This window comes from Adiantum capillus-veneris, chromosome 11, assembly GCF_014529385.1.
Source record: "Adiantum capillus-veneris isolate H3 chromosome 11, ASM1452938v2, whole genome shotgun sequence".
NCBI classification, from domain to species: Eukaryota; Viridiplantae; Streptophyta; class Polypodiopsida; order Polypodiales; family Pteridaceae; genus Adiantum; species Adiantum capillus-veneris.
The window spans coordinates 91,324,947-91,342,988 of record NC_140941.1 but is presented as its reverse complement, the minus strand read 5'-3'; the positions used below and the strand labels follow the sequence as shown (position 1 = coordinate 91,342,988).

At 42.0% G+C, this 18,042-nt stretch overlaps 1 protein-coding gene across 1 annotated transcript; it reads left to right on the top strand.

Annotated features, from left to right (window-relative positions):
• Positions 1-244: 244 nt before the first annotated feature.
• On the top strand, positions 245-13,669 carry LOC147447640 (cholesterol 22-monohydroxylase CYP90B52-like). The gene is made up of 9 exons (XM_086523377.1): positions 245-789; positions 1,123-1,444; positions 1,558-1,716; positions 1,856-2,098; positions 2,265-2,357; positions 5,079-5,157; positions 5,245-5,354; positions 5,546-5,664; positions 13,471-13,669. The coding sequence occupies exons 1-9, from the start codon at positions 494-496 to the stop codon at positions 13,586-13,588; spliced, it is 1,539 nt and encodes a 512-aa protein (XP_086379503.1). The 5' UTR covers positions 245-493; the 3' UTR covers positions 13,589-13,669.
• Positions 13,670-18,042: the final 4,373 nt, after the last annotated feature.

Sequence of the window (18,042 nt, the reverse complement as noted above, 5' to 3'; positions counted from 1 at the left end):
GGGAATGCTTGTGATTGACTGACAGGCTCTGACACGCTGAAAAGGCTCCTAACGAGCTCAGGAACGGCGTCGATTTCTCTGCATGTGCGGGAAAGGCCGATTCGAGCCTTGCAGTTTTCCCCTCACCGCCGTTCAGCCGGGTTTGCTGCATGTGCGCATCCTATCTCTCTCTCCCGCCCGATCGTACGTCTCTCCCTATCTATCACTCCTTTCCATGTCTTTCTCCTCTAATGAAGGACCTCTCGTCTTTTTCTTTCCTATGGTCCTCGTTCTCCGATGAAGGACGGTCTCTGGGATGCTAGTGTTAGGCGCAGTCAGTGCTGGCACACACGCTAGCTAGTCCACTCTCCACGGACGTACTATCTAGATTCTAGTCACAAGGCACAGAGGCACAGAGAGAGAGAGAGAGAGAGAGAGAGAGAGAGCGCACAGACTAATTAGAGTTAGTAATATAGCTAACGGGCTGCACTGTGCAGCTGCATTGTAAGCAGACATGGTACTGATGATTATAATGGCCTCCGCAACAAAAATTTCGTTGCAGTTGCTTGATTGGACTCCCAGCAGGATGCGAACGGTGGAAGCAGAGCAGCTGATTACAGTGGCTGCCGCAGCTGTGCTCGCCGGAATTGTTATGTACATGGCGAATCGTAGGATCAGATCAAAGAGGAGTGGTGGTGACTTGCCTCCAGGCACCATGGGATGCCTTCCCATTATCGGAGAGACCCTGGAGTATGCTCGCCCAAATTGCAGCCTCATGCCGGGAGCCTTCCTTAACCACCGAATCCAACGGTACGTCCGTTATCTGCACATTAATTACATGGGCTAGTATCCACATTCACAGAATTGGGGTCCTTTCCCATTTGTGTGTGTGTGTGTGTGCGCGCACGCCTCACTGCCCTGTGTGTGAGAGAGAGCAGCTGAGCTACCCATTGAACCCTCAATATGTAGAAGGGAAATTGAAGCAATTTTCAATGAACAGTCTCACTTTTAAACCTTCTCCTCAAAAATCCAGCACTGACACTGCCTGTCTGTACTACCTAATTGAATTAGTACTAGGTATAAATGTCTATACAGTACCGTATACGCACTTGTTGATAATGTATTATATATCGTGGCAAGCAGATACGGAGTGCTCTTCAAATCGCACCTCTTTGGAGAAGCGATCATCATTTCTACAGATGCCAAAGTTAACCAGTTCATTCTGCAAAAAGAGGGAACACTCTTCAAAAGCAGCTACCCACGCTCCATTCTCAACATCATAGGGAAGCAGAATACAACGGAAATCCATGGGCAAACCCACAAGGCAGTCAGGAATGCAGTGTTAAATGTGGTTGGCACCCGAATTCGCAGTGACAAAACGTTCAGCTTCATATCGGCACAAATCCTGAAGAAAATGGAGACTTGGGGGGGGCGAATCATCCATTTGCAGGAAGAAGCAACACGGGTATGTATGTATGTATGTACAGTTAGCGAGTCACAAATATATTACAAGAAGTCTGGGGGATTTTCCCTGTGTGAGGACGTGAAGTAATCGCCTTGAATCATCTGGGCCTGCAGCTATCCTTCAATTTGGTGATAAACCAGCTCCTTAGTCTTAGCACTACAGAGCATGCAGCTGAGGTCGATTATCTGTTTCAAAACTTTGAAATTCTCGTCGACGGGTTGCTACGTGTTCCAATCAACCTACCTGGCATGCCATACAGAAGATCCATGCAGGTTATGATTACATCCTTTCCAAAAATGCGTTTTAAGGGTGGTCGGGGTTGAAACATACTTACATACATGGTCAGCTCCTTATAAGGCATGGTTCTTTTGGTACTAATTAGCTTTCAATGTTGACGAGCTAATTATACAGGCAAGAAGTAATGTGATCAAGATGATAGAAAGGATAATTTCCGAGAAAAGATCCAAGCCTGACAGAGAAATTAGCGATGTCCTGGATGCTCTTCTAGCAGCGGAGGGAAGCACAGTGACTCGTGAGGTTTCTATCGATGTCATGGTTGGTGTCATCTTTGCAGCTTATGAAACCACATCCTCTATTTTTACATTTGCGACGAAATTTATCACAGACAACCCACGTGTCCTGGAAGCACTCAAGGTATAATCTTTTTGCTAAACCTAACTACAAGGTCATATTATAGAGCTCTGCATGCCCAACCATTTCCTTTCTAAATTCTAGCATAAATAATCTTGATGTGGTTACTATTTTGATAGACATCAATTCATTAGATATTTCCTAACATCTTTTGTACTTCAACTGAAAGGAGGAGCACTCCAGCATCTTAAATCAAACAGCTTGTGCAACAAAAGTCGCATTGACATGGGATTCTTACAAGTTGATGACATTCACAGAGAAGGTGCAGTTTCTACTTTTGTCACACTCATATGTGCTTGTAACTAAAAGCTCAACGAACTTGAGCATCCTTTGGTAACTGCAGTCTACATGCAGTAACATCGTCGACCTTTCTTAATATTTGTAAATGGACCACAATAGCTTGCAAATAACTTTGACACTTTGCCACCTCTAGCATTTCGTATTTGGTAGGTTCTTTAAGGAATACTCAATATTACCCTCCTCTAAAATAGCTTTCCTATGACTTTGATCGATAAGCACTTTCGAATGATCGTGGGCTTGATAAATACCGTCTCTAACAACTTGTAACATATCTTGCATATCTTAAGAGAAGTCGTTTGGTGACTATTTGTGCTTTCTTGAATCCAACAATACTTGGTGATCGAGGTTGGAGGCCATACAGGTCATACATAAGCATAAAGGGATTGTACGAAGTACTAGAATGCTTATAATTATTGTAAGCACTAGATGGGTTATATACGCTTCAATATTTTTGACATATGCTTAGAACTATTGCACAAAAAATGTAGATGGGGGGTCTCCAAGCAATTGAAACACCTTCCATAGAAGTTTTAATGTTCTTTCTTTGACCGACTATAAGCCAATATATCTTTTCTAAATAAATCACAATGAATTTCCTTAGATAATTCTCAGTATTGTGTCCATACAAGTAATGAATGTAACCAGGGCATTGGTCAAACCAAACAGTGTGACCAAGAACCTATAATGGCCAAAATGATTTGAAAGCAGCCTTAGGGACTTCTTGTTCTCTAATCTATACTTGATAATAGCCAGGTCTAAGGTCAATCTTAGTGAAGTATTATATATCCTCTGCATATGATATTTGTTCTTGATTGTGATCTGATCTAGACCACAATAGTCTATTCACATATGCATAAATCCAGTATGGGTCATGCCCAAGGGCAGGACCTTGAGCTTATAGGGGGTCTATTAATAAGCATCGTACTAGCTATGAGGTCTAAGAGGTCATGTACCTCTCTAGATGGTGTAAACCATTGTGTAAATAATGTGGAATGTCTTAGTACTCTCCCATGAGAGCCTCAAAATCATCTACATATTCACTAAGGTGGTTTCCATGTTGCATTGGACTTTCAAGTTGGTAGGCTTCTCTACCAAGGGCTGTTTTCCTTAACTTGGTAAGACTTTATTAGAAGGTTCTCTTCTCCCTCTCCAAAATTAATGCGTCAAGATATGGCGAGGACGGAGTTACATACATATGTAGAGAGGCAAACAAGAATCAAGGTCGAAATTGAGAGGAGGGGATTGGGGGCTCCATTTTGTTGCTTTCTAAATTGAAAACGACCCGCTTCTTTGTGGGAATGGTGGCTCCCACATGTGTGATTTGCAAGGAAGAATGATGACACTTGACACTTTCCCATGGAGCAAAGGATAGAGAAGGCTCTAATACAATTGCCACCCGATATCTTCCATCATAGCCACCGCCTAGAGCTCTACACAACAATATTGACACCAATAATACACCACCCAACCATAGAGAGCCGCAATATACAGCAATGGATCAACCCTAACCGGTGTTAAAACTTTACCCACATATGATTGCCTAGACTCCACAGACATCTGGTTGCTCTCACCCCAATATTCTATCATCTCTATTTGAAGCTCTCACAGATAACAAAAACTAACCTTCCTTTAAAGTAAATAAGACTTCAACTACAAAATTGGTCATAAGTTTATAATTCTATGTGAATCCTAACCCGTCAGACCCAATCTTTTAGCTGGCAAAACAATTTAACATCTGAATTTTTTTATCATATGGTTGTGTAGTAAAGTTTTGACTTTTACAAAGAAATGTGTACATTAAGTTTTCCAAAGAAGTCTAGATTTATAGAATGTGTGTTGCACAAGAGCTTCTAAGTGTCTCCATTCACATGGATTACTATGTAGGTTCAGTTTCAGTCATCCTTTGAAAATTAGATATATTATTCCTTCTCATTAAAGATACGACAAAGGTGCAATTTTACCTGCATATTTAAAACTAAGCTTTTTGTTCATAAATTATGGTGGACAAAAATACTAAGCTCCAAAGCAAGTTTTTTGTTTAATACATAGATAACAAGAGTTTATTAGTAGTATAGCTAATTTTTTACATAAACTCAACGACGGCCTAAGATTTGATATTTGAGAAAACAACTACAGATTCTTGTGATAGTTTTGATTCAAAACCTACACCATGTTGACCACATGGATGTTGAGATTTTTTGAGTTCTAGCACATTCTGAAATTGTCTTATTTCAGAACTAATGCTAAAGCACCTATTCCATAGAGGAAAACTAATTGCCAACCCATTTCTGCCTTGGCTATGAGAAATGCTCCCATTTCAATCTCATGTGAAATCCATACGTCAATGGTTAGAAAGACTCATCCTAGCTTATTACTGAAGCTCTAAAAAGTGGTAGGCAACTTTATTTATGTGAAACATTTCACATGGGCACTTTTTTACTTATATTTGCAGTGATTTTTTGTTGCCCTAGTTTACTTCATACTGTAGCGCAACTTTGTAAAGCCTTTCTATCACCCAAGTGTGGTAGATTGGTTATGCAATTTCCCTCTTGAATAACAGGTCTAGAGTTCAACTCTCCCGTCGGATAGATCTTTAAGGTCTCTTGGGATAGTTTCCTACGATGTTAAAATTCTCTTCTTCTTCTTCTCTCAATTGTTTGTATGTCATGAAAATTTGTAATAGGTAGTCAAGGAAACATTACGACTTGCAAATGCCGGTGACGTTGTTTTCAGAGAAGCAATAGAGGATGTGAAGGTGAACGGTGAGTGAACTATTATGCTGCTTGATGACTTTTCCAAAATTTACATAGATAACTTGTTGCATCTCTTATCGCTTTGATAACATTCAGGCTACACCATTCCAAAGGGTTGGAAAGTGATGCCCTGCTTCATTCCTACTCATATGGATGCTTACAAGTACCTAGATCCTCTTTCTTTCAATCCTTGGCGGTGGGATCAGGCATGAATATTCTTACTTTTTTCCTTGAATTTGAGTTATTCTATTGTATTGAACAAGCATGCTGCATGTTTGTAACTACTAGATCCCATCATAAAAGTAGAGAAGTGTGTGGATCTCTAATGCGTTTGGTGTGATATTTGAGTTGGGCATTAAATCAATAACTCCATTGACTCTGTTTGCTAATTATGCAGGAACACCTAGGCAATGCAGACTTTATGCCATTTGGAGGGGGCATTCGTCAATGTGCAGGAAAGGAACTAGCCAAGCTAGAGGTTGCCCTTTTCATTCACCATCTCGTTACCAGATGCAGGTAAACAATTTTGTTGCTGTAAGGACTAGCACTATGATAGTTGCTGTAAGGAATAACTGAGAGTTCCACTCTTTATTAGAACTTGGTCAGCTTGCAGTGTCTGATATGGCAAGTGTCTATCAGGATGCTATAGGGTCAGACTCTTTGATTAGAGAAGAGTCAGATGAGTCTGCCACTTTACCTACAATTTCTACACATAAGGCAAGTTTGTCTAAGAATTTCTTAGTGGAGAATGGATTTCTTAAACGAAAAGGCAAGATCTATGATATTAGTGCACGAGAACTACAAAAGAAGGTTGGAATTGGTAAGACAACACAACTTCTTAGGACATTTTGGTTGCCAAAGCTGGCCAAGAATGCTCCCCAATATGTCCAACAATGCTTTCAATGTCAGGACAATAAAGTAGAAAGGGTGAAGCCACCAGGTCTGCTGATGCCATTGCAAATTCTAGATCCACTTGGAAAAGCATTTCAATGGATTTTATTTTTGGGTTACCAAGAACTGAGAGACAAAGAGACAAAAAGACTATATCTTGGTGATAGTGGATTCATTTAGTAAAATGGCTCATTTTGTAGCTACACACAAAACGGTGGAAGCTCCACAAGTCACAAAGTTGTTTCTTGACCACAAGTTTCGGTCATTAACTACTTTAGAGCTTGATGAAGTGCACCACATTTGGCATATATGTGGACCAAGGCAGTGCCAAGCACGACGTTTTCTTTCAACAAAAATTGACTAACAATATGATCGTGAATTCTTTTGCCCATATCAACATCTTGTGTACTGCGACATGCCTTCAAGGTGCAAGTGTACATGATTGCATTTGAAAAGATGCTGTCTCTTTGCATCTACTGAAAACAGCGCTCTCTTTCTTGACTTGACCCTATCCTACAATCAATAACAAAGTGAATGACACTGTGAATGAAGGTGCTAAGATTGAGAGAGAGAGAGAGAGAGAGAGAGAGAGAGAGAGAGAGAGAGAGAGGAATACGACACCAGACGGTTCTCAAACCCTCCTCCAAGGGCCCCCCTCTTTATGGCGAGAGAGGTCTATGCTATTGATTGCACAAATTTGGTACAATGGTCTAGATGCAATGGACTTGCTGACGATGTTGACGACAATGATGACGACGACGACGAGGACGGGCTGAAATCTGAAACGCTAGGGTTGAAATCTGCAAATCTGCCAACTGTTGAATTCTGACATTGTGTCGACGAGTATGGCGATGGTGACGACGCAACGATGATGTGCTGAAAACGCAAATGCTGAAATCTGTAGACAGCGGGCTGTAATTGAAAACGCTGGCTGATCTGACGGTACGGCGAGGATTTGTTGCGGGTAGGTGAGATCTGCGAGGCTAGGGGCTGGATTTGTTGTGTCTAAAGGCTGAAAACTGAAAACGTTGATGTGCTTGGGCTGATTTGACACCAGACCTGCAAAACGCTCGACAAGTGCTGCAAATTGAAAACGCCAGTGGATTTGTAGCAAAATGCCAAGGCTGATCTGGTAACTGCTGGAAATGCTAGGCTGAAACTGTAGCATAAAACGCTAGGCTGATCTGTAGCCAAAACGCTAACTGCTCTGATCTTGGCTGGAAACGCTAGGCCTCCTGTTGGTCTTGCTGAGAAGGTACATTGCGAGTTGCTGGAACTTCTGTTGCCTCTTCTGCCAGAAAGTGCTAGCGCTAGGTTTTATTTATAGACACTTGGCAATTTGCCTTACCCAGTTTTCCAACATAAGTCACTTATTAAATAATAAGTGAAAAATGGATAAATTGGGAAAATAGGTTCTGTGCACTGTAAAATGCTCATGATGGATACTAACTGTCATGCTGATGATCATGCTGTGTGCAACCAGAGGATATGCAACTACTCTAAGTGCCTGGACATGCACGGCCTATGCACAGGCTCACAAAGGTGTTAGAACACTTCCTAAGCTGACCTGAACCTTGGACCTAAGTGTCCACATGCACATAGGATTATATGTGCACATGACACACATTCTTTCAAGGTGCAAGTGTATGTGATTGCATTTGGAGAGATGCCCTCTCTTTGCATCTGCTGAAAACAACTCTCTTGCAATCAATGCACTCCTTCAGATAACATTACATATGGAGAGACACACTTGCTTTGCATCAGTTGAAAACAACCCAGAGCGCATGTGATTGTATCTGGAGGGACACCCTCGCGTGGCATTCGCCGAAAAACGCACAGAGCTCTACGGAAAGGGGCGCTTGTCTTTGGGGCCAATATCTCTGGGCACGGAACTACGCCCGGCCGTGTTGACTCTCTCTCTCTCTCCATTAAAGTTAAGTGATTTTTGAAGTTCATGTTTGTGTGTTGCTATTTATTTCTGGCTTGGAGTGTCCAAGTCTATTACAGTGGTATCAAAGCCCAAAAAGATTCTTCGTCGACAGAGGATTCGATCCCTTCTGCAACACACATTGGTTTATGAAAGAATCTTCGTGTCCCTGCCCCGGACCTACTAGCCACTCCCACTCTTCATTCATCGCGCATTGGTGCGCTCCCGTCTTCATCGGTCTGCCTTAAAGGGCCAAGAATTACACATGGGTTTTCGCGGAGAGTCTGACAGAGATAAACCTCTCAGTGGGAACGCGACAAGAAGTTGAAATCCGGCATGGGAACTGAAGAAAAGAATGAAGAATTGGGCAAATTTTCTGCAGGGAAGTTTGCGAGAACGGAGTACAAACGTCAACTGCAGGTTGGCATGTGTGAAGATTACTGAAGTACTCCCAGAACCCAAAATATGTGAAGTATCTGAAGACTTACTCGAAGGATGAGATTCACGAGAGATGGAGAGAGGCCAGTGATTCCCCTATCATGTCGGGAAGAAAGTTGAAAGGACAAACGAACACAGAAAAGCGGCAACTGTATTCACAGAAAGAGCTGGAAAACGCTCTTGACCATAAGATGAACTAGATAATGAAAAGCTTAATGAAGCACTCTTAGAAGCAGAGAACATTAGTGGATTTTCCCGTCTGTTTGGGCCGGAAATTGACTTTCGAGGTGGCAAGCAGATTCAAGAAGCTTGTTCGTTTTAAGGATGACCCAGATTTTTCTTGGTCTTTAGAGAGTTTCGACAGGTCGTCGTCCTCTAGTTCGAGAGAGGATGAGAAGGAAAAAAAAAAAGGAAGGAGTGGCGTAAAAGCAAGAAAAACGGATTTCAAAAAAAGTCTAGACGGCATGGAATGCCATCTAGCAGTTTGGAAGAGGAGAGCTCACTCATTTCTGACAATGACGAGATGAGCAAGACGATCAAGGAGTTCAAGGAAAGTGGGTCAACCGTTAGTTTCAGGTTACCAGGACACCCATCGAGCCCTTGAGTTTGTACAACAGATTGACTACTATGGAGAGAAGCACCTGCGACGCGGGCAGAATTCAACATATACTATGGAGAGAAACACCTGCGACGTGGGCAGAATTCAACATAATTTTCATGTTGACTTGGATATCAAACGAATATGGAAGAGTTGTCATTACAGCTTGGCATCAATTGAAACGAAAGATCGTTGGAAACTGGAAAGACGAAAGCCCTTATTTTTCTTTGATGGAGGAGCCAAGGCCAACTTCATTTTCAATCGAATTGGTGGCACGACTTGGAATTACGCTTGATGAGATGGGTCCACCCGCCGAAGCAGTTCTTGCAGCACCCGAGCGGGATGTTGCCATTATCTTGTCAGGGGTATTTCGGGCACGTGGACTTTTATGTCATGCCTTTGGAAGGGTGTGATGTCCTCTTAGGAATCCCTTGGTTTGTACAACAGATTGACTACTATGGAGAGAAGCACCTGCGACGTGGGCAGAATTCAACATATACTATGGAGAGAAACACCTGCGACGTGGGCAGAATTCAACATAATTTTCATGTTGACTTGGATATCATATGGAATTACAGCTTGGCATCAATTGAAACGAAAGATCGTTGGAAACTGGAAAGACGAAAGCCCTTATTTTTCTTTGATGGAGGAGCCAAGGCCAACTTCATTTTCAATCGAATTGGTGGCACGACTTGGAATTACGCTTGATGAGATGGGTCCACCCGTCGAAGCGGTTCTTGCAGCACCCGAGCAGGATGTTGCCATTATCTTGTCAGGGGTATTTCGGGCACGTGGACTTTTATGTCATACCTTTGGAAGGGTGTGATGTCCTCTTAGGAATCCCTTGGTTTGTACAACAGATTGACTACTATGGAGAGAAGCACCTGCGACGTGGGCAGAATTCAACATATAATATGGAGAGAAACACCTGCGACGTGGGCAGAATTCAACATAATTTTCATGTTGACTTGGATATCATATGGAAGAGTTGTCATTACAGCTTGGCATCAATTGAAACGAAAGATCGTTGGAAACTGGAAAGACGAAAGCCCTTATTTTTCTTTGATGGAGGAGCCAAGGCCAACTTCATTTTCAATCGAATTGGTGGCACGACTTGGAATTACGCTTGATGAGATGGGTCCACCCGTCGAAGCGGTTCTTGCAGCACCCGAGCGGGATGTTGCCATTATCTTGTCAGGGGTATTTCGGGCACGTGGACTTTTACGTCATGCCTTTGGAAGGGTGTGACGTCCTCTTAGGAATCCCTTGGTTCCATAAGAACTGCGCCGTGGTCGATTATAGGGCAAGGAAAGCCATCTTGAAAAATGGGAAGGGTAAAGAGATTGTACTTGATAAAAAACTAAAGAGAGAATCAATCCCACTTGTATCAGGCTTCAACAATTTCCCGAATTGATGAGATCCAATCTTTTTGATCTTCTGCAAGAACTGAATGATAATAAAGGGTCAAATGTCTTTGACCTTGAAAAAGAACGACAAGATTTTTTGAATGCATTAGGGAAAATTTGGACTCTCAAAGGGGTCCTATAAGGAGGTTTGACTTTGCCTCTTTTGTTCAAAGTGGGCAACCTGGTGAAGTACATAAACGCTTTGTCAAAAGTTTAAAATTAACATATCCAAATTAACATATCGTTGGAAAGATTTTAGAAAATAGGTTCTAAATCCCCAAACTCCGACAAATTTGGAGTTGATTTGTAGAAGAGATTGCCCCTCTCCATTGAAACTGAAATGTGGAGAGAGATTCCATTTATAAGACGGAGTTGTTACATAAAAAAATAGAATCTTCTATAATATAAGGAACCTGATGGCATGCTATATATCAATGGATAGATCTCGATGAGTACATTCTAAATCCAAAAGGTCTGACAAGTTTTGATTTCATTTGTACAATTTTTACGGTGCGCCCGTTTTGGACAAGATGGAGAAAGTCAAAGTCCTTATAGGACCCATTTGAGAGTCCAAAATTTTCCTAATTCTCAAGCTGATTGTTTCTATGGAGGCGTACTAGGTGAGTTACCTCCTTCTCGTTCTGAAGATCACATGATTGACTTGATTCCAAGAAGTACACCACTGAACCGGCCGTGGTACAGAGTGAGCCGAGCCCAAAATGAAGAGAGAATGAACCCTGTAAAGGAAGATGGATCTTGGAGGATGTTTTTGATTATAGAGCCCTCAATAAAATCACCATAAAGAACAAATTTCCTATTCCAAAGATCGATGATATACTCGATCGACTCCAGGTTCTACTTGATTTAGCTGAATTGATTTGAAAAGTGGATATCATCAGATCTGCATTGCACCTGCGAATGTCTACAAGACAGCTTTGAGGACGACTTTTGGATTGTACGAGTATTTGGTGATGCCTTTTGCTCTCACACACGCTCCAACGACCTCCAACCTGTTGTAGGTTTTCTAGGCCTTGCGGTTGCACAGGTTGGTCATTAATGCGAGCGACTTTTCTAGCCAGAGATACACTTTCTGGGGCATATTGTCCCAATTGATGGCGTGAAGATGGATCCGGCCAAAGTGGAGACCATTTGTGATTGCCCCGATTTGAAGACTATTCGTGAAGTTCGTAGCTTTTTGGGCTCTTTTTGGGCTTATGCTCCTACTACCGGCAGTTCATTCAAAAATTTGTAGATATAGCCTCTCCATTGCACATATTGACTTAGAAAGGGGTTCCTTTTTCTAGGGGACCATCCGAGATTGCAGCTTTTCAGACTCTCGAGGATAAATTGACAACGGGTCCAGTGTTGGCTTTGCCAGACTCGCACCAGTCCTTTGAGGTGCACATATTGACTTAGAAAGGGGTTCCTTTTTCTAGGGGACCATCCGAGATTGCAGCTTTTCAGACTCTCGAGGATAAATTGACAACGGGTCCAGTGTTGGCTTTGCCAGACTCGCACCAGCCCTTTGAGGTTTACTGTGTGGCCGTCGTCGTTTAGGGGCCGTCTTGCAGATGCAGGAGGGTCATGTTATTGCCTATATGAGAGTAGGATGTTTCCAGGTCCTGAACGGGTTGCAGAGATTTATGAGAAAGAGTTGTTGGCAGTGATCCATGCTCTAACCCAGTGGCCATATTCTACTCGGAGCTGATTTCACAGTGTTTACTGACCATCAGAGTTTACGCTACTTTCTGTCGTAAAAGCAGCTTTCAGAAAAGTAGATGAGGTGGTCTAATATATTGTCACAGTTCCATTTTCAGATTGTCCATGCTCAAAACAAAGAATTTAGTGGCAGACACGCTGTCTCACAAGCCCTTGGTCCTCGCTATTTTCATGATACATCATCGAAGCTTCGAGGATATGGTCGATTAGTACGCCACCGATCCGGATTTTTGCCGACATCTTTACCCGATTACAGACCAGCGAGACGGTTCCTAGATATTCTATATGGGACGGTTATTTGATGTGGGAAATGTTGTTGTGTGTGACACATTCTTTACGGGAGAAGGTTTTGACAGAGTGCCATTCTCCACCTTTCTCGAGAAACTTGGCATTGATACTACCATGAAAGGTGTTGAGTGATACTTTTACTGGCTGAGACTTAGATTATGACAAAATCCATAGAGGACTGTAGTTTAAACAAATTGAGAGGGGCTGGTTACTATCCTAATCACTGCCCTTAGAATGTGTTAAACATTGCTTAACGATGTTATTACGCTAATCAATGTCCATACATACATTAACAGAAACCTATCCTGTCCTTGCAACCGACACACACAACTTCTAAACGGGGTGCGTTCACACTGAGTGTACCTAGGTCGTTTGGTTAAATCTGGGGTTCTTCTCATGATACTAAAGATATGAGACACTAAGCTCTGACCATGGCACCATTATGACAAAATCCCTAGAGACTGTAGTTTAAACAAAGTGAGAGGGGTTGGCTTACCATGCCAAGGGTATACCAAGCTTCTATGTTTCTCGCATCAGCGCATTGCTGGAGGAACTCGGAGGAGCCGTTGCACCATGTCAATGCCTTCACCCTCAAAGCCGGAGCGTAGACCTTTGCCAGAACCAAGGGGTGGCTTACTATGGAGTTTACTATGGAGTTGAACCTTTTGTAGCTGCAGAAGAGGAACACAATCAATGTTCACATCAGTACATAGGCCATTAATCCTAGACCATCATAAGTGGATTTGTTAAGCGTAAGCATAATAGGGAGTCTGGCCAGCAAAGCTGAAAAAGGAGACGATGGCTGAGGTCTCGCATGATCAACCTTCGTAGCATGCTCCGCCCAAAAAACGTGGGTAAATTTTTAACTGAAAACTTGAAGGTCTAACCTTCATGGAGTGGTGAAATTATATGTCTTGATATAACATGACAATATCTTTTCTTTTTTTCAATCTCTCAAATGTGAGTGGTGAAATTATGTCTTGATATAGCATGACATTTAAGTTATTTGTAATGGACTTCTGAAATCAAATAAAAAAATTAATTTCCACATGCAGATGGGAGCAAGTGGAGGAAGATGAGGTTATACGATCTCGAGGCGCAAAGTTCAAGAAAGGGCTCCCTCTTTATTTTCATGAATGTAATGTGTCTAGAATGGGAGACATAGATCTATGATCTGCTTATCAAAATATGTAATTCTTCAATCTTTTTGTAAAATTTGAAGTGTTGTTTCAATTTTGGTCAAATTTTCCTTCATCTCTTTCCAACCTCGTCTCATTTTGGCCATTGAAGAGGTTTTGGAGGCCACAGAACCATGCATTTTTTTTTCATAAAAGAGAATAAATTTTATTTGAAAGATGTAAAAAATGTACATACTTTTTTAGTCTTGTGATAAAGACCGCATAATGATCTAATTGAGTATTTACAAAATGATCCAAAAGTTGTTACATAGTCCACCATATACTCAGTATTGGTCTTGCTCCACCCCCAAAAGATGCACTTATACGACTAGACTCTTTGCTTGATGCTCAGATTTGTTGGGTTTTTTTTTCGAGAATTAGAAGTATGAGCCAACGGCACTGCCACCCTAGTGATCTAGCGCTGTCCAACAAGAGCGTGACAGACCTTTGACGGCAATTATCCGGAGAGAGAGAGAGAGAGAGAGAGAGAGAGAGACAGAGAGAGAGAGAGAGAGGTCTAATGCGAAGTCGACTGGTTGCGTTGTGTGGTGTTGATAAATAGCGAGGGTTGATGAAACTTGCGCTAGCCAACATTTGCTCACACTTACGGTTGATTAAACCTACCACTTCGCACAAATCATGTTTAGAGCGCTTGGCTTGACATCCGAAGGCTGTTAGTCGCTCGATCGCTCGAGAGAGAGAGAGAGGTTGGCGGCATGCTTTGATGAATGCATGTGATTTGTTTGCTCATCAAAGATTACAAAATCAGTATGTCTGCTCAATTTCAAAAAATCATTGAGTAGCTTGAATCGCAGGAAATTCCCCCTCTCTCTCTCTCTCTCTCTCTCTCTCTCTCTCTCTCACACACACACACACACACACACACAAAGCTAATTGCATGCTGACTCAGGTAATTGCATGGCGTCGAGCCCCCTCCCACCCCTCCTTTGCGTCCTCGTATTGATAGTCGGTGATGTTGTTGGAGATGACATGTGAACTGAGGAGGAAGGGGAGAGAAGCAGGAGTATTTTACCGTCGTGGGAACTATTCCGAGAGAGAGAGAGAGAGAGAGAGAGAGAGAGAGAGAGCGAGCTCTTCATACATCCTTGACCAGACATGCGGGCGGGCTGGAAGATCGAGAGGTAGAGCAGAGTTGGGTACGGCGAAAGAGATGGTCAGAGGGAGGGGAGTGAACACCTTCGACGGAAAAGGGGGAGGGAATAAGGGAATCTCTAGACTAATGGATTTAAAAAAAAAGTTTACCAGTAATCAGCTAATTGTAAATAGAGAGAGTGAGATTAAAAGTAGAAATTGCCAAACACGAAATGACAATTTCACTAAGATTTTTCCGTCTTTTGTGTTCTCTCTCTCTCTCTCTCATACACTTGGAATGGAAAGACGATATATAGGAGAGCAAGCAAATGTCAGCATTGTGTGTATAGTTAGATAGCTAGGTAGATGATTGGGGAGAGGAAGAATCTATCATTGCAGTGAGAGCAGGCTAAAACACACAAGAAGGTTATATTGATTGGGAATCAATGCAAGTTTTACTGAGGGTTGGGAGCTCACACATAATGTAGTTTGTGGATGTGGGGTGCAAGTCTTGGAATGTGAATTGTGTGTGTGTGTGTGTGTGTGTGTGTGTGAGAGAGAGAGAGAGAGAGAGAGAGAGAGAGAGAGAGAGAGAGATATTTGTGCCATACTACTAACTTGTGTGTGTGTGTGCACGTACGCGCTACAGGTCGGAGACACATGGAGGGCCTTCAAGAGAACGAACATGCGCACCTTTGAGCGGGGAGTGCTATGCATGCTCGCGAGAGAGTGTGAGAGAGGATGAATGAAGAGTGACACAAGCACTGGGGGACAAAGGCTACTCCTCACACATGGATGCCTCAATGCATCCATGTGAGCCTATTCATAATAACAAGTGAGTTGCAAAAATAGAGGATTCCCTCTAAGAATAGGGAAAACCTAAAAGTTGTGCACACAATGGCACCCGCTAGATCTTGTTCTTGATCAAACGATCCACACTGCTACCTACGTGCAACCATAATCATAGATAGAACTTTAGCATAAATATAATTCGAACATAACAAACCTCTCGGTTGAGAAAACAAATGTCCTCAGTCGCAACCAAAGAATCTCCAACAAAAAGCTTTGAAATCGAGGAAATTAGTATGAAAAAACCTTGAACAAATTAAGAACAATGTTATTCTCATGCAAAATATGTAGTATAGTTAGTTTATGCCTCTTTTAGTCCACAATACCACTAGAATATGTTGTATGCGTCATATCTTGATCATCAAGATATCATTGGTGACAAAAATTAAGTGGTGCTCAATCCTTTTCAACTTTTCAACATATTCCTTAATCACTTTGCATATTCATACCTAAGGTGAAAAGTGTGAAATAAACATAAAATCTTCAGCAGAATAAGAAAGCATTACTACTATCCACATTGCCAATTAATTACTCACAATGCATATCACAAAGTTCACCTACTAATTTCATATACGCACCCATGATTACCTCATACATACTACAATAAATAGAATGCAACATCAAATCTTTGTCATCAACAATACTCAAAATCTTCTACATTCTATTGCATACCCATCCATCATCCTTATTATTGTTTCAACCATCAAACTTCACTATTACACCACTTGATAACTTTCTCACCTGACCATAACTATTATTAGCATGAATACATTATTACTAACACTATTACAAACTGTTGGAATTAGGGTTGCAGAGAAACACACAAAGCTTAGAGAAGACAAAGGAAGCTCAAGGCACACAACTGAGAGTGTGTTACTTAGTGCGCAATGGAAAGATAGATAGCCTTAGAATGAATGGGCATATATACAATGCACGGGAGAAAAAACCTCCTAAAGAGGAAAAAAATGCCCCGACGGTCCTAGTGTATTCACACACATCACTACCACATGTATATGGTAAGAAATCCCCCCTGAAGTGATGCGATGAACGAGAGCTGGCACATGAGTAAAGGGAAGTGCCATGCCCTAAGGACATGATCAGTCCACAAAGGGTAGTAAGCCCAAAGCTTTGCCGAAAGCTTCTCACTTCTCACGATACAATGCCTTTGTGAAAAGATATGCAAGGTTGTCCTGTGTTGGCACATAAGCCAAGGTGATCTCTCCTACTGAGAGCCTCTCCCTGACATAGTGGTAATGCACGTCAATGTGCTTTGTGCGAGCATGAAAAACGGGGTTTCTCGCAACTGTCAATGTGCTCTAACTGTCAGTGTAGATAGTGTGGGCAGTGTCCTGTCCAACACCCAAATCAACCATAGGGCGTCTGAGCCATACACACTCAACCGTAGCTGTGAAGACTGCCTTGTACTTAGCCTCACAACTCGAAGTGGCCACAGTAGGTTGCTTCTTGCTCAACCATGATATACATGAACTGTCAAGCATGAAACAAAAACCACTTGTGGACACTCGCGTGTGAAAACAACCAACCCAATCTGAGTCCGAAAAAGCATGTAAGTCTGGCAGTAATGATCCCCCCTTGGGATAAAACAAGCCAAGATGTAAAGTGCCACTAAGGTAGCGGAAAATCCTCTTGACAGTTTGCCAATGCTTAGACCCTGGGCTATGCATAAATTTGCTGACCTGTGGAACTGCAAACTGAATATCCGGCCTTGTGTTGTATACATAAATGAGGCATCCAACAACAGTTTGATAAAGAGTGACATCAACAGGATCACCAGCGTCATGAAGACTTAATTTCAAACCTGTTTCCATGGGAGTGGCAATAGGTTTGCAATCCTCAAGTCCAAACTTACATAGCAATGTCTCTATGTAACTTTTCTGAAACAAGACAATACCACTATCACACTGCTTAAACTGTATGCCCAAGTAATGATGCAACAACCCCAAATATCTCATCTTGAAAGTAGCATTCAAATCAGCCTTAAATTCAACAATATGTCTGTCATTTGGTCCACTGATCAACAAATCATCTACATAAAGAACCACAATGAGAAGTACATCACCCTCACGCTTTACATACAATGTGCTTTCTATTGGACTGTTACGAAAGCCTCGTTTGACAAAATGAGTGTCAGCTTTCTCATACCAAGCATGAGGAGATTGCTTCAACCCATACAAAGCCTTCTTACATCTGCACACTTTGTCTTGTTGTCCTTTCATGACCAAATCGCGAGGCTGCGTTACATAAACTTCCTTAAATATGTCACCATTCAAAAAAGAAGTAACAATGTCTCATTGATGTACCAACCAACATGAGCTGTTAACGCACATAGAAAACGCACCATAGTCGTAAGACAAGTGGGAGCAAAATTTTCTTCATAATCTATGCCTTTTTGTTGCGCATATCCTTTTGCAACAAGTCGAGCCTTATGGCAATCAACCTCACCATCCGGCTTGCATTTCAACTTGTAAACCCACTTCGTACCAATGG

Coding starts and splice junctions, on each gene's coding strand:
- LOC147447640 (XM_086523377.1), top strand. CDS start 494: ATGGTACTGATGATTATAATGGCCTCCGCAACAAAAATTTCGTTGCAG. Junction 2,099..2,264: donor GTGTCCTGGAAGCACTCAAG/GTATAATCTTTT, acceptor TTCAACTGAAAG/GAGGAGCACTCCAGCATCTT. Junction 5,665..13,470: donor CATCTCGTTACCAGATGCAG/GTAAACAATTTT, acceptor TTCCACATGCAG/ATGGGAGCAAGTGGAGGAAG.